At 42.5% G+C, this 15160-nt stretch overlaps 1 protein-coding gene across 4 annotated transcripts in view; it reads right to left on the reverse strand.

The window, feature by feature from the left end:
- The window catches only part of LOC131140179 (neuronal PAS domain-containing protein 3-like), a 158005-nt gene that overhangs the window by 42534 nt on the left and 100311 nt on the right, over positions 1–15160 (reverse strand). For all 4 annotated transcript variants that reach the window (XM_058090366.1, XM_058090365.1, XM_058090367.1 and 1 more), the window contains one exon: positions 479–568. In XM_058090366.1, the coding sequence (XP_057946349.1) occupies positions 479–568 (90 nt within the window). The remainder of the gene's footprint in view (positions 1–478; positions 569–15160) is intronic.

Below are 15160 nucleotides of genomic sequence, written 5' to 3' on the forward strand. Positions count from 1 at the left end.
TCCAAAAAGATGCTGTAAGCAAATTCTTCTTGTCTAATTAAAAACAATCACCATAAAAGCAAATCTTCAACACAATTTATCAGCAGCCAGAAGACACACACACACACACACACACACTACACACACACAACTTATTAGCATCATCAAGGTCAAAGCGCTGACCTTCAGGCAGCCTCTAATAAAAAGAGTCATTGGAGAGTGAACCAATCGAGACGCAGCACTCGTTAGCGAGCTGACAATGAGCTGTTAGTGACACACACACACACACACACACACGCACACGCACACACAAACAGAAACGTGCGAGGAGTTGATGAGATCGTAAATGAAGGCTAATTTGTAGACAATTGTCTTTGTGAGGATATGAGAGACAATTAGAGGCTGAGTGATTGATTGGTCAGGAAAGAGAAAACAGATTGATGGAAAAAAAAGGAGTAGATAGAATGAAGAGAAATAAGTCCGGAGTACGGAGACTCACCTGTGACAGGCCAAGGTAGATGGAGACGGTCTCAGAGATGTACAGGAAGCGACCTTCCTTGTTTAGTGCAAATACAAAACCATCCAGAGACTGAAAAAGACACAAAACGTAAACAATCACCAAGGATACCAAGGAAACGCTGCCGATATCATGGCTTTATGTGGCAGTATCAGCTGTATACATCATAATACCAGGTGTACACATGCCGATATCACGGGTTTATGTAGCAGTATCAGCTGTATACATCATAATACCAGGTGTACACATGCCGATATCATGGCTTTATGTAGCGGTATCAGCTGTATACATCATAATACCAGGTGGACACATGCCGATATCATGGGTTTATGTAGCAGTATCAGCTGGATACATCATAATACCAGGTGTACAGATGCCGATATCATGGGTTTATTTGCAGTATCAGCTGTATACATCATAATACCAGGTGTACACATGCCGATATCATGGGTTTATGTAGCAGTATCAGCTGTATACATCATAATACCAGGTGTACACATGCCGATATCATGGGTTTATGTAGCGGTATCAGCTGTATACATCATAATACCAGGTGTACACATGCCGATATCATGGGTTTATGTAGCAGTATCAGCTGGATACATCATAATACCAGGTGTACACATGCCGATATCATGGGTTTATGTAGCAGTATCAGATATATACATCATAATACCAGGTGTACACATGCCGATATACATGTTAGTATCAGGTGTATACATGTTAGTATCAGGTGTATACATGCTAGTATCAGGTGTATACATGTTAGTATCAGGTGTATACATGTTAGTATCAGGTGTATACATGCCAATATCAGGTGCATACATGTTAGTATCAGGTGTATACATGTTAGTATCAGGTGTATACTTGTTAGTATCAGGTGTATACATGTTAGTATCAAGTGTATAATACCAGTATGAGGTGTATACATGTTAGTATGAGGTGTATACATGTTAGTATCAGGTGTATACACGTTAGTATCAGGTGTATACATGTTAGTATCAGGTGTATACACGTTAGTATCATGTGTATACATGCAAGTATCAGGTGTATACATGTTAGTATCAGGTGTATACACGTTAGTATCATGTGTATACATGCAAGTATCAGGTGTATATATGTTAGTATGAGGTGTATACATGCCAGTATCAGGTGTATACATGTTCGTATCAGGTATATACATGTTAGTATCAGGTGTGTATATATATGCTAGTATCAGGTGTATACGTTAGTATCAGGTGTATACATGTTAGTATCAGGTGTATACATGTTAGTATCAGGTGTATACATGCCAGTATCAGGTGTATACATGCTAGTATCAGGTGTATACATGCTAATATCAGGTGTATACAAGATAGTATCAGGTGTATACATGTTAGTATCAGGTGTATACATGTTAGTATCATGTGTATACATGCCAGTATCAGGTGTATACATGCTAGTATCAGGTGTATACATGTTCGTATCAGGTGTATACATGCTAGTATCAGGTGTATACATGTTCGTATCAGGTGTATACATGTTAGTATCAGGTGTATACACGTTAGTATCAGGTGTATACACGTTAGTATCAGGTGTATACATGTTAGTATCAGGTGTATACATGTTAGTATCAGGTGTATACATGCCAGTATCAGGTGTATACATGCTAGTATCAGGTGTATACATATTAGTATCAGGTGTATAATACCAGTATGAGGTGTATACATGTTAGTATGAGGTGTATACATGTTAGTATCAGGTGTATATATGTTAGTATCAGGTGTATAATACCAGTATGAGGTGTATACATGTTAGTATCAGGTGTATACATGTTAGTATCAGGTGTATACATGTTAGTATCAGGTGTATACATGTTAGTATCAGGTGTATACACGTTAGTATCATGGTATATACATGTTAGTATCAGGTGTATACATGTTAGTATCAGGTGTATACACGTTAGTATCATGGTATATACATGTTAGTATACCTGCTAATATCAGGTGCATGCATAACACGCATACGAGCCAGTATCAGGTATATATGTAGATGCTAAGTGTATATAATACAAATAGTATTAGTAGTAGTATTAATAGTATTAGATGTAAATGCACCAGTATCGGGTGTATAGATGTTAGTATTAAGTGTATACATGCCAGTATGATGCCAGTATCAGGTGTATAGATGTTAGTATTAAGTGTATACATGCCAGTATCATGCCAGTATCAGGTGTATAGATGTTAGTATTACTTGTATACATATCAGTATGATGCCAGTATCAGGTGTATAGATGTTAGTATTAAGTGTATACATGCCAGTATCATGCCAGTATCAGGTGTATAGATGTTAGTATTAAGTGTATACATGCCAGTATGATGCCAGTATCAGGTGTATAGATGTTAGTATTAAGTGTATACATGCCAGTATCATGCCAGTATCAGGTGTATAGATGTTAGTATTAAGTGTATACATGCCAGTATGATGCCAGTATCAGGTGTACACGTGCTAGTAGTATCAGGTGAGAAGGTGTAGGCAGGAGAAGAACCAAGCAGATTGTTTACTTCCTTATGTTGTGTGTTTGTTGTGTTTGTTGTGTTTGTTGTGTCTCTCTACACCTTCCACTGTTTCTTTCTCTCCTGAGTGTGTTCATTGTGTGTTTGTGTGTGTGTGTTTGTGGTGTGTGTTTGTGTGCGTGTGTTAAGAGGAAGCAAGATGATTGTCTGGTGCATCCTGCAGAGCTACACAGCATGAACACGTCTCCTCACATCACAACACACAACTAAGTCTCGTAACACACACACACACACACACACACACACACACACAGTGTGTCTAATGGTGTATTTATGTGAAGATCTCACCGTTACACTCAACGGGTGCTGTGAAGCTCACACACACGCTCAGTGGGTGAGTGTTGTTATAAGACCATTGCAGCGAGCGAGCTGACTCACAAACGTGTGCACGTACACACACACACACACACACACACACACACACACACACACACACAGGCAGGTTAATTACACTTGCTTTCCTGCTGACACTGTGTGTGTGTGTGTGTGTGTGTGTGTGTGTGTGTGCTGATAGCTAATGCTAATGACATGTGAATGGTCAGTGGGCCTCATCAATAACCCTCCATGTTGACACCCACACCTGACAACAGGAAGTGGTCATCAGTGGTTGTGTTGTTGGAGCCGCCATGTTTGCGTCAAACTTCCAAACTCCCCTTGAACTTATTTCACTGATTGAATCCCAGACTTTTTGGACCGTTTGGACTGATTTTTCCTGGCACACAGGACTGGAAACACGGTACGTGATTTTCAGTATTAGAACATTGGTATGGTCCATAAAATGGAAGTTACATTTCAAACAAAACTTTCATTTTGACACAAATTTAGGCAAATATATTTAGACAAAATGTGTAAACAATTATGCAACAACACACAAAAATGGTGGTTTTACATGAAAATAACCATTCATTCATTTTCTACCGCTGTACATATGTCAGTATCTGGTGTATACATGTCAATATTATGTATCAGGTGTACAGCTGCCAGTATCACATCTATACATATGGATATCAAGTGTATAGGTGCGAATATCAAGTGTATGCGAGGCAGTATCAGATGAATATGTGCCAGCATGGTGCATATATATATATATATGCTGGTATCATGTGTACCTGTTCCAGTATCAGGTGTATACATGACAGTATTAGGTGTATACGCACTAATATCAGGTGTATGCATGACAGTATCGGATGCATACGTGCCAGTACTAAGTGCATATGTGCCAGTATCAGGTGTATACATGCTAGTATCAGGTGTATACATGTCAGTATCAGGTGTATACATGCCAGTATCAGGTGTATACATGTCAGTATCAGGTGTATATGTACTAATATCAGGTGTATTTAATAATATCACATATATTTAGCCAAAATGTGTAAACAACGATGCCACAACACACAAAAATGGTGGTTTTACATGAAAATAATCATTCATTCATTTTCTACCACTTATCCTCACGAGGGTCGCGGGGGGTGCTGGAGCCTATCCCAGCTGTCTTGGGTCCACCCTGGACTGGTGGCCAGCCAATCACAGGGCACATATAGACAAACAACCATTCACACTCACATTCATACCTATGGACAATTTGGAGTGGCTAATTAACCTAGCATGTTTTTGGAATGTGGGAGGAAACCGGAGTACCCGGAGAAAACCCACGGGGAGAACATGCAAACTCCACACAGAGACTGAGGGTGGAATCGAAGGTGAGGTCCGCGCGCTAACCACTCGACCGCCGTGCAGCCGTGAAAATAAGCATTTCTTTCCAAAACACCAGGAAGTATTTACAGTTTTCACGTTTGGAACTGAACTGTGTTTGCGTTCACATGCACGTGTGTCCATGCATTCAAATTTCCCTTCAACGTCTAACCTTGTGCACGCTACACGGCTCCATGCTTTTTGACTTCCTGCTTGCTGTGGAGCATTCAATAACGCGGGAAATATGCATGCCGAGCTCCAGGTTTGTAAGCTTAGAACTACGCCGGTCATGATCTCTTGTCTGATCTCTCCCTCGTCTTTGGTAGCTCATAAGTTTGTATTATAAATTACTGCTTTTTTTTTCCATTTTTGCTGATTTTAATTGTATTTTTCCAAAATGCCGAGGGACAAAAAAACAAAAACAAAACAGCTGCAGGCCATAAATGCCTCCTGGGCATCCCTGGTCTACATAAGCGTCTAAATAATCTAGTAGTCTACATCGGGGGTGTCCAAAGTACAAAATGAAAGGTAAAAAAAAAAATTAGCATTAGCATTACCATGTTGTGTTTGTGTCACGTTGTGTAGCTGTGTGAGCTTGTGCGTGTGTCGTCGATGACTTCCTGCTCCTCCAAAGATGTGACGATAATCACGACGTGCGTTTTTGTTTTTGGACCGCTTATCTTGTGCGGCGGAGGCAACATGCTGCTGCAGGTGAGGGGAAGCTAATCTGACGGATTAAAGCGGATTAATTAGAATTGGAAAGTCAGTTGGAAGGTGTGTGTGTGTGTGTGTGTGTGTGTGTAAATGATGCTGATGTATACAGATAGGATGTAAACACAAAATAAGTCATGGATGTAAACAACCGTAACCTTGAGGAATGTTTCTGTTCCCATGATGCATTGCCGAGGTCACGCACACACGTTTGTTTACCGCTTCCTGATTTTTGTTTCACTTCCAAGGTTAGCGGGGTCACTGAAGTTGGGCGGATGCTAACAGACTAGTTCGGGGGTCGGGGGCAAACCTATTGGGTGTGGCTTATTCAGTAACCAAACAAATGAGTGGACACTAACGACCCGTTGTGCCACCAGGAATACGTACAAAGAATTGGAATACAGGATGGTTGCTAAGGAGACACCCACCAACCAACCAGGGACATACACAGGAAGACCCCACACTTGAAACTGAAGAAGACGGTCGGATTAAAGATAAAACAACTTTGCTGATATTAAGTGTATAAATATGAAATATACTGCAAATATACATTCATTCATTCATTTGCTTGGAGGGTGCTGGAGCCTATCCCAGCTGTCTTGGGGCGAGAGGCGGGGTACACCCTGGACTGGTGGCCAGCCAATATATGGCACGGCGGTCGAGTGGTGAAAAATGATTGTCTACTATATTGGCTGGTAGTAGAGTAACGGTGACTATAGGGGTGTTATTTCATGGCTAGAGGGCTCTGATACAAGGTCGTAAACAGGTTTTTTTTATACTGCAATGATGAAAATATGGCTGTACGGTGGACAAGTGGTTAGTGCGCAGGCCTCACAGCTAGGAGACACAAGTTCAATTCCACCCTCGGCCATCTCTGTGTGGAGTTTGCATGTTTTCTCCGGGTATTCCGGTTTCCTCCCACATTCCAAAAACATGCTAGGTTAATTAGCCACTCCAAATTGTCCATAGGTATGAATGTGAGTGTGAATGGTTGTTTGTCTATATGTGCCCTGGGATTGGCTGGCTGGCCACCAGTCCAGGGTGGACCCCGCCTCTTGCATGAAGACAGCTGGGGTAGGCTCCAGCTCCCCCCGTTACCCTTGTGAGGAAAAGCGGTAGAAAATGAATGAATATATATATATATATATATATAGTTTTTGGAATGTGGGAGGAAACCGGAGTACCCGGAGAAAACCCACGCATGCACGGGGAGAACATGTGCGCTAACCACTCGACCACCGTGCAGCCCTTGCAAATATACAGTAAGTACTAAATAATAAATAGTTACTTTGCCCCAACATGGAGGACCCGGCGACCAAAACCAACGTGAGACAAGCCGTGTTTACACGTGGCGGCATCCAGGATGAGAAGTTTGCGTCGCCGCGGAGACGCTTGGGCGCTTGGGCAGCTGCCGGGCCTCAACGATATTCATGAGCTACCTATCAGCAAAGAAAGTGAAACCAATCAGACGAGAAGGAGAGGAAGCAGCAGATCCAGAATCAGCTGACCTCCGCCTGTCAGCTGGGATATTGTTTCTGTGGCCCGCTCTTGTTTCTGGCTTGGATTTGCATATTAATAACACACACACACACACACACACACACACACACACACGCAGGGCCTCAAGGTGTGTGTGTGTGTGTGTGTGTGTGTAACAATTGGACATTACCACAGGAGTTGTGCACTAACACACACACACAAGTTAAGAAAACAAGCAACGTACCGACACACACCTCATCCTCTCAACACACACGGCCCGCCGCCGCCGCCGCCAATGCCGATGCCGATGCCGCCGCCACGGGGCGTGTGCGTGCGTGTGTGTGTGTGTGTGTGTGTCTTTGTGAAATCACAGAGGCTCTGACCGCCTCCTAGTAATTATGCTAATTGCCTGGATGCCCTTGCCTTTATTTATGCACGGCTGCTAAGATAAATAAAAGGAAATTGCTTTGGATCTAACTGTATTCATTTCAGCATGCTAACTAGAACGCTAACGCCGCTCAGCCCCCTGCCTGTGTGTGTTTTTGTGTGTGTGTGTGTGTGTGTGTGTGTATTTGAGCAAGTGAGTGGTTGCTGCAGATTTGTTTACCCTTCACAAATTCTGCAGGTAATTGCAATTTTGATTGTGCATTTATTTATTTGATTCATTGTGTGTGGACCGCTTGTACTGAGTTAATAGTGTGTGTGTGTTTGTGTGTGTGTGTGCGTGTGTATGTGTGTGTGTTTCCTGTCTCTGGTCTGTCACAATAAATGATTTTGTTCTATTAAGCAGAATTAAATGTTTAATGTTTTTTTTTTTTTTTACAAATAAACTAACTCCTTGATTGCAGACATTGTGACAACACAATGGAAGGACAAAAGTATCGGGACTACCACAGGAAGCGGAATTGAGTCTTTGCGGCGAGAAGAGCCTCCACTGTCCTGGGAAGACTTTATGAAATATTTTGAAGCCTGTCCATTTTTTATGTTGGATCAGTTCTAGTGAAATCCTTTACGGACTTTGGTTTGTGTAGAAAACTTCCCAGGAAAAAGCGGCGTTGAAGCTTGGAAAAACTTTGGACACCAACTTTGGTGTCAAATGTCTTGTTATGATGAAGAATAAAGATAACTATAAAGGTAACTAAGTCGGCTTGACTCTGGCTTTTTAATGAAAGAGGAAGGATGATAAACACAATGAAATAAATTCATAAATAAACAAAAATAAAAGAATGCAGGAAATAGAAGTGTAAAACCGAGTAGTTGGGATAGCAGTGACAAAAGGGAAGTACTAAGACTCAAATGTAATTATTTAATTTCAGGTATTTTAAAGAATATTTTTGTTTTTTCTCTCACATTTATTTTTAAATCTGACTGAAACAATACCATAACATTCATGTTTTTATATCCATGTTAGCTTGTCATGACTCTATAGTTGGAGTGGTTTCATTCTTTCTTTCTTTTGTACTCGACTATGTACGATACGATGACCAGTAATAAAATACTTTTAATAAAATTATAAAATAATTAGACCATGTTGGCAGGGACGCCATGATAGATGTTTTCCTAGTAAAACGATCGCTGATTGGTTGATCGCGAACAAGAACGGGTGTGGGTAAAACGCAGACTGTGGATTACGGACCGCGGTCTAAATAAACGATTCTGATTGGTCCATTTCAAGATTGGTTTGCAAATTACCACCGGAATTACGCAGTCCGTGTTTTACCAACACCCAACAAGAACCGCTTTTAAAAAAACTCTTGGCAGTACGGCATGCTAAAGTGCACTTGCCCCACGGGAATATCACTGATTGGATTTACTTGCCCCAATTTTGTTTTAACTTGCCCCGGGCCATCGGTACATTGTTATTGTCCAGCCCTGGATGAGGTTGGAATCTGGGTGGTTGGGGGGGTGGGACTAGATAAGTCTTGACTTCTTCCCATTCCCTTATATCTGTATGTTTACATGTACATAGGTATTTTTATTTGTGTTGATTTATGTTTGGCTTGTTGTGTTTTGGATGATGTTCGAAATAAAGAAGGAAAAAAAAAAGTTGGATGCTAATCCAACCTCTCATTCGTTCATTGGGAGCTGTGTCCGTATACTTTTGTCCATAGAGTGCAAGGTATAACACAGGGGTCTCAAACTCAATTTACTTGGGGACCACTGGAGCTCGGGTCTGGGTGAGACTGGGCCGCATCAGGTTTTCTAACCCCCCCCCAAAAAAACCGCATTTATTAAAAACAGAAAAATTTAAAAACTTCGTTTTGGTTCCGATTTTCTACAAGAAAAGCTCTGATAAAACATTCCACTGTTCTCAAATATCTTACTTTTTATTTTTCTACACAAAATAAGATGAAAAATAAATAAACAAATCAAGAATAAAGAAAATCAATCAATCAGTAATAAATAAATATAATAATAATAATAAAAAGTTAAGAAAGCACATATAGTTGGTGGGTAGACAAATGATTTTTTTCATATTAAAATGAACAAAGCATTATTAGAGCCCTGTAGACATGACAAAACACGACTATAGTCACATTTATACTCTTTTTATTTACAACATATTGCGCAACTGCAGGGTCTTGAGACACATGCTAACTCGCAAACTAGAGAGCTAGCGACCTAAACGGTAGCCTTCAAGTTATTTCTTTTCTTAAATAGCCAAAAACTTACCACTTCCACACGGATAGGGAGGACAACTATTAACAGTTATTTAACCTTTAACATGAACATGAATCAAACGTAATAATAATTTTTTCTGGGTACATGATACCATACAGCATCCATATCAAACTTACATTAAACTTTCATATCAAGGCGGGGGCCTCAAACTAGGGGCCGTGTGTTTGAGACCCCTGGTATAGCAGCTCTCAGTAAGCTACAGTACAGCCGGAAACAACATGTTACCCGACACAAGGATGCAAACACACACACACATAAACACATACACACACATACACACACATACACACACACGTGTCTAATGAGGACATTCAGACAGTAAAAGAAAGAAGTGCAATTGATTAGCGAGCGGCGGCGAATGCGTCTCCCTCCCTCTCGGCTTCCCGCCTTCTGTAGATTACGGCATCGATCCACCCGTGAACGCTCGCACACACAAACACAGCGAGAGCGAAGATGAGGCCATCTTTTAACCATTCAGAACAGGCGCTTTAAATGTTACTGTTGAGCTGCCTTTTAATGACAAATGAAGGGGGGGGGTTGGGGGGGGTTGTGATGTATGGGAAAGTGACAAGTAAAGAAATAAAGCCAGGAGGAGGCGTGATTAAAAGTCATTTGAAGATGATCAATGGAGGGAAAAAGACATCGGGGACAAAAAAGAAGAAAAGAAAAACGTGAATAGGAAGTAAGATAAGCTAAGATAAGACCACCGATAGATAAGACCACCGATCCAACAAGTGTCCATCTTTACACGACAGGTTCTGGTTCTTTTAGGTTGATGTTTCAAGGGGTGGTCAAAGGTCATGTTTGGTAAAGAGCCGTGGATTTATGGCAAATTAAATACATCTCATTCATCATAAATTGGTACTAAATAAAAAAATATGTAGTAATAATGTAGTAAGTAAAATGTACAACATACATGAATTAGTAAAAAAAAAAAAACATCAAATGAAAAGTGTATGTCTCTATGCTTTACTGATAATGTTTCAGATTTGGCCAGTGGTATTTCAACATAGTTGCTGTGAGACGCAAAAAATGAAACGTACTCATTGTATAGCTTCTACATAGTAACTCCAATCCGTCAATCAAATTTCTCTCTTGTTACACTTTTAAATAGTTCAAGCTTTGAATTTTAATCATCAACCTCCAGGTCTGACACAAAAATGATTTGTGACTGTTTCGCTGTACTGTAGCGTTTTTGTATCCTCGTTAAAACATATTGCTGCAGTGCTCCTACCATTCGCTGGCCAATCACAGGGCACATACAGACAAATATAGACAAATATATATATACAGTATAGACAAACAGCCATTCACACTCACATACGTACCTGTGGACAATTTAGGGGGTAACGCCAGGCTAAACTCATAACCTGGGGAGACAGAGCCTTCTCCATCGCTGCCCCCACCCTCTGGAACTCTTTGCCGCATTGACTCCGTGCTTGCCCCGACCTTCCCACCTTCCCAAAACCCACCTGTTTAAATACGTTTTTAATGTTTAACTTTTTATACCTGACTGCTGTGCCCCGCCCCGCCCCGCCCCGCCCCGCTTTTAGCCTTGTTTTTAGCTCTGAAAGAATGTATGGATATTGTATTTTAATGCATCGTTTACTCTGTTTTTTACTCACCTCTATGTTTTATTTTTTTTTCTTCACTGTAAAGCGTCTTTGAGTACTCTGAAAAGCACTATACAAATAAAATGTATTATTATTATTATTATTATTATTATTATTATTATTGTTGTTGTTGTTGTTGTTGTTGTTGTTGTTGTTGTTGTTGTTGTTATTATTATTATTGTTATTGTTGTTGTTGTTATTGTTATTATTATTATTATTATTATTACGATTATGATTATTATTATGATTATGATTATTATGATTATTATGATTATGATTATGATTATTATTATTATGATGATGATGATTATTATTATTATTACTATTATGATTACGATTATGATTATGATTATTATTATGATGATGATGATTATTATTATGATTATTATTATTATTATTATGATTATTATGATGATGATGATGATTATTATTATTATTATTATAACCTATATTAAAGATATTATTATTATTATTATTTTATTATAGATATTTCCAGGCTTTCAGCTTAAAATCAGCCATGAAAGTGACGCTGTTTCATGTTTAGCTAATTGGGAGATGATTATTGAGAACCTACGAGGTTCCTGAGGGGAGAAAAAAAAAAAAGAAGATCATTCCCTGATGATATCATCCATCTATAAGCAAGATGGAGTTTCAGATGCGTAGATAAATAAAAAGACTAGTCGGGTCGAGTTAAACAAGCCAGCAACCGTTTGACTCCTGCAGGTCAAAGGTCAACACGTGTGGAAAACATAGGATGAATGATTCCATCCTGCGTGTTGGCTACCGTGTGCGGCACATAAAGAAGAAGTAGAGCAGCAGATGGTTTCACGCTCGGGAAAGATAAAAGTCCTCCTGGCTGGTGACACCAAGTATTTGTCTCCTTTTATTTGCTGGTTGCTCCTTGTGACATTTTAAAAAATAAATACTCAACGTGTCACAAACAATCTGTTCAGCGCTTCATATTTACAAGTGTAAAAAAAAGTCAAGCACCGCTAACAGCGAGAGGTGAAACCAATAAGGCGTTGTCATGTTGTCACGTTGTCATGGCAACAAGAACATTCACCATACAGGGCAGCTCCGGTCACGTCACGCGACCCCGCCCCCTCTAGCCTTTCACTTCCTGTTGGAAGCTTAGCTGCTTCCTGTCCAGCTCATGTGCTGACAGGCAGCATTAAGCATGGCGCCGCTGACATTACGGCAGCGCCAAAGGTCAACGCGCGAACAAAGTCACGTGCACGCCCCCCGCCCCCCTCCCCCCAGTGCTGCTCGCCGCCATCATTGCCAAGTCCAAAAGGTCAACTTCCTGCTGATTGGCCGCACAAGCATCAAATGAAGCCATCGATCCGCGGACACATGGGGGTGGGGGGGGGGGGGGGGGGGTGGGCGACCAAGGAGGGGGGGCGGGGGAGATGACTGAGGTAAGGTGAGAGCAGGGCGGGAGGAGAAGGGGGGTGTTTGGGTGTTGGGGGTGAGTCAGAAAGGTCAACATGTCAATAATGTGAAGATGGCGAGGATGAGGAGGGAAGGAGGAAGGCGGGGGAGGGAGGGAGGGAGGGGGGGTGAGGACAAAAGGTCAAGATGTCGATAACCAATAGCCAACGAGGATGCGGTGTCAACAGTAACAAGATTATCTTCAATAATATGCATGATGGAGATGAACGTTAGCGCTGTGAGACAAGTCACATGACAACAGGAAGTGCTAAAGATGGCCGCCATACAGAATAACACTCAAAATCTCTCACACCCCAGACACTAAATACCCAATTCCGTGAATGAAGTCGTTATTGACGGTATCGTTGTCAGTCGAGCCGAGGAAGTTTTCTTTCGCAAGGTCGCGCTCCGTCGTACGTTTTGACAGGTCACGTGACACTGACGACTTTTAAACGTGTTGCCGTGGAGACGAGACGGGATGGGATGGCAGCCGTTCAAACGCGCCGACTCAAGGACGGCCTCTTTAAATGCTCTCCAGATGGATGCTACGTCTCTGCTGGCTAACCTCGGAGTACCCTTCCAAAACACGCACAAACACACACACACACACACACACACACACACACACACACACACTGCGTTGTGTCTGTTTACAAAACTGTCGCCATGCTAACATCGCTCGTCGAATGTCATAGTCATGTGACTGACTATGGCTGATGCTAACAGTCTTAATTCATGATTAGCGTAATGGTAAACAACAACTACTTTGCTACTAAACAGGAAGTAAATCCGCAGGAGGCGTGTCTATCCGCTGCTGTCCTACTTCCTGGTTGTGATAAAAGCTACGCTGCTAATGCCTTCGTTATTAGCATGAGTAACGACGACATTAGCGTCGTGGATCGTGACGTCGTCGGCGACGGCGCGTGCCCAACGTTGATTTAGCGGGCAGGAAACAGCAGGAAGTGACTGTGATGACGACTCATCAGTCACAGACGCCGCGCTAACGATCGTTATTGGTGATTAATGGCGACTACCGCAGATGAAAATGTTTGTCGCTAATTATGGCGGTGAAACGACGAAGGCTGCGAAGACCTTTAGGACTTGATCCAAGTTGTCGTTGACACAAATGAACCTCTTTAGTCGTCACTTTGTCTCCAATGGAACGAGTCAGTCTGTTTATTTGTTCATATAATCACGCTCAAATGCTTTTATTTTGAAGGCCCGGAGTGGTGCCGGTACAGTAAGGTCCAAATAGAGTCGTCTCAGTCGGCAGCCGAGTGAGGCGGGCGGGTGGGAGGGAGGCGGGAGGGAGGGGTGAGGTTGGACAGGGGTGTCAGGAGGAGGGCGGCGCTCCGAGGGGGCGGCAGGCAAAGAGAGATAATGAGTCCAAAGCGGCGGACGGCATTTGTCTTCATTTGGCGTGACGGCCTTCATGCGTTATTATTAGCGGGCGCCACTGCGAGACGGACGGCGAGCGCCAGGCAGGCCCAGGAAATGAAGTGGTGAGCTTGTCGGGAAAGAGCGAAAGAGAAAAAGAGCGAGAAGGCGAAAAGGACAGAAAACGAGCTAGCGAGAGTGAAAAAGAACGAAAGAGTGAAAAAGAGAAAGACGACACAAAAGATACTAATAAATACAAAACGTGACAGGCGGCCATGTTGCAGGAAGTGACATGTTTGAGATATTTGTAGTGACAGAAAGGTGAAAGGTCACATCAACGGCATGATATGACGCAACAGCCGTAAACACGTAGCGCTGATGTCGACTCGTCATTTTCCTTTTCCTTCCTTGGAGCTCGTCCAATCAAATCAGCCGCCATCACATCGACGGTGTCCCGCAGCTCTCGCTAGCTCATCTTGATCAACGCGGCGTGACGCTCGCAGGTGTGCGGGCATCACGCCGCGTTGACATGCTCACGCAAACGCCGTGCCAATAAGACGCCGCGCAGCGTGGAATGTGCTCAAACCTCCTCCTAAACGGACGCTCGAGCGTGCAGGCACGGGCCGCGGTGGAAAACAAACGCCCCCCTCCCCCGACCACGACCACCAGCCCTGCGTCAGACGCTAATGTTTGACATGACGCCATCGACATGAAGACACTCTGATGACGTCAAAGAACAAACACGCCCGCTCGGGTAAACCCCGCCCGCCTGCTGCGACGCAAAGGACAAAACGTGCTGTGTGAGAACGTCGAGGAAGCTCAGAGCGCTGACACGTGACGCCACGCACACACGCAGGCAACAGATTGCTGATGGGACCGAAACCGTAACCTTGCCCTCACTACCCACAATCCCTCTGGGGGACGGCCGCTCCAGCTGCTGCCATCACACACAGAGTGGGACAGGGAACGATAAGGGAGACGTCAACGAGTGAGTGAAACCGACTCAGGAGTCAGAGAGAGAGAGAAGGGGCGAACGAGCGCTAAAATCATATAGACAAACAACCATTCACACTCACATTCATACCTATGGACAATTTGGAGTGGCTAATTAACCTAGCATGTTT

This window comes from Doryrhamphus excisus, chromosome 13 (genome assembly GCF_030265055.1).
Source record: "Doryrhamphus excisus isolate RoL2022-K1 chromosome 13, RoL_Dexc_1.0, whole genome shotgun sequence".
Lineage (NCBI taxonomy): Eukaryota > Metazoa > Chordata > Actinopteri > Syngnathiformes > Syngnathidae > Doryrhamphus > Doryrhamphus excisus.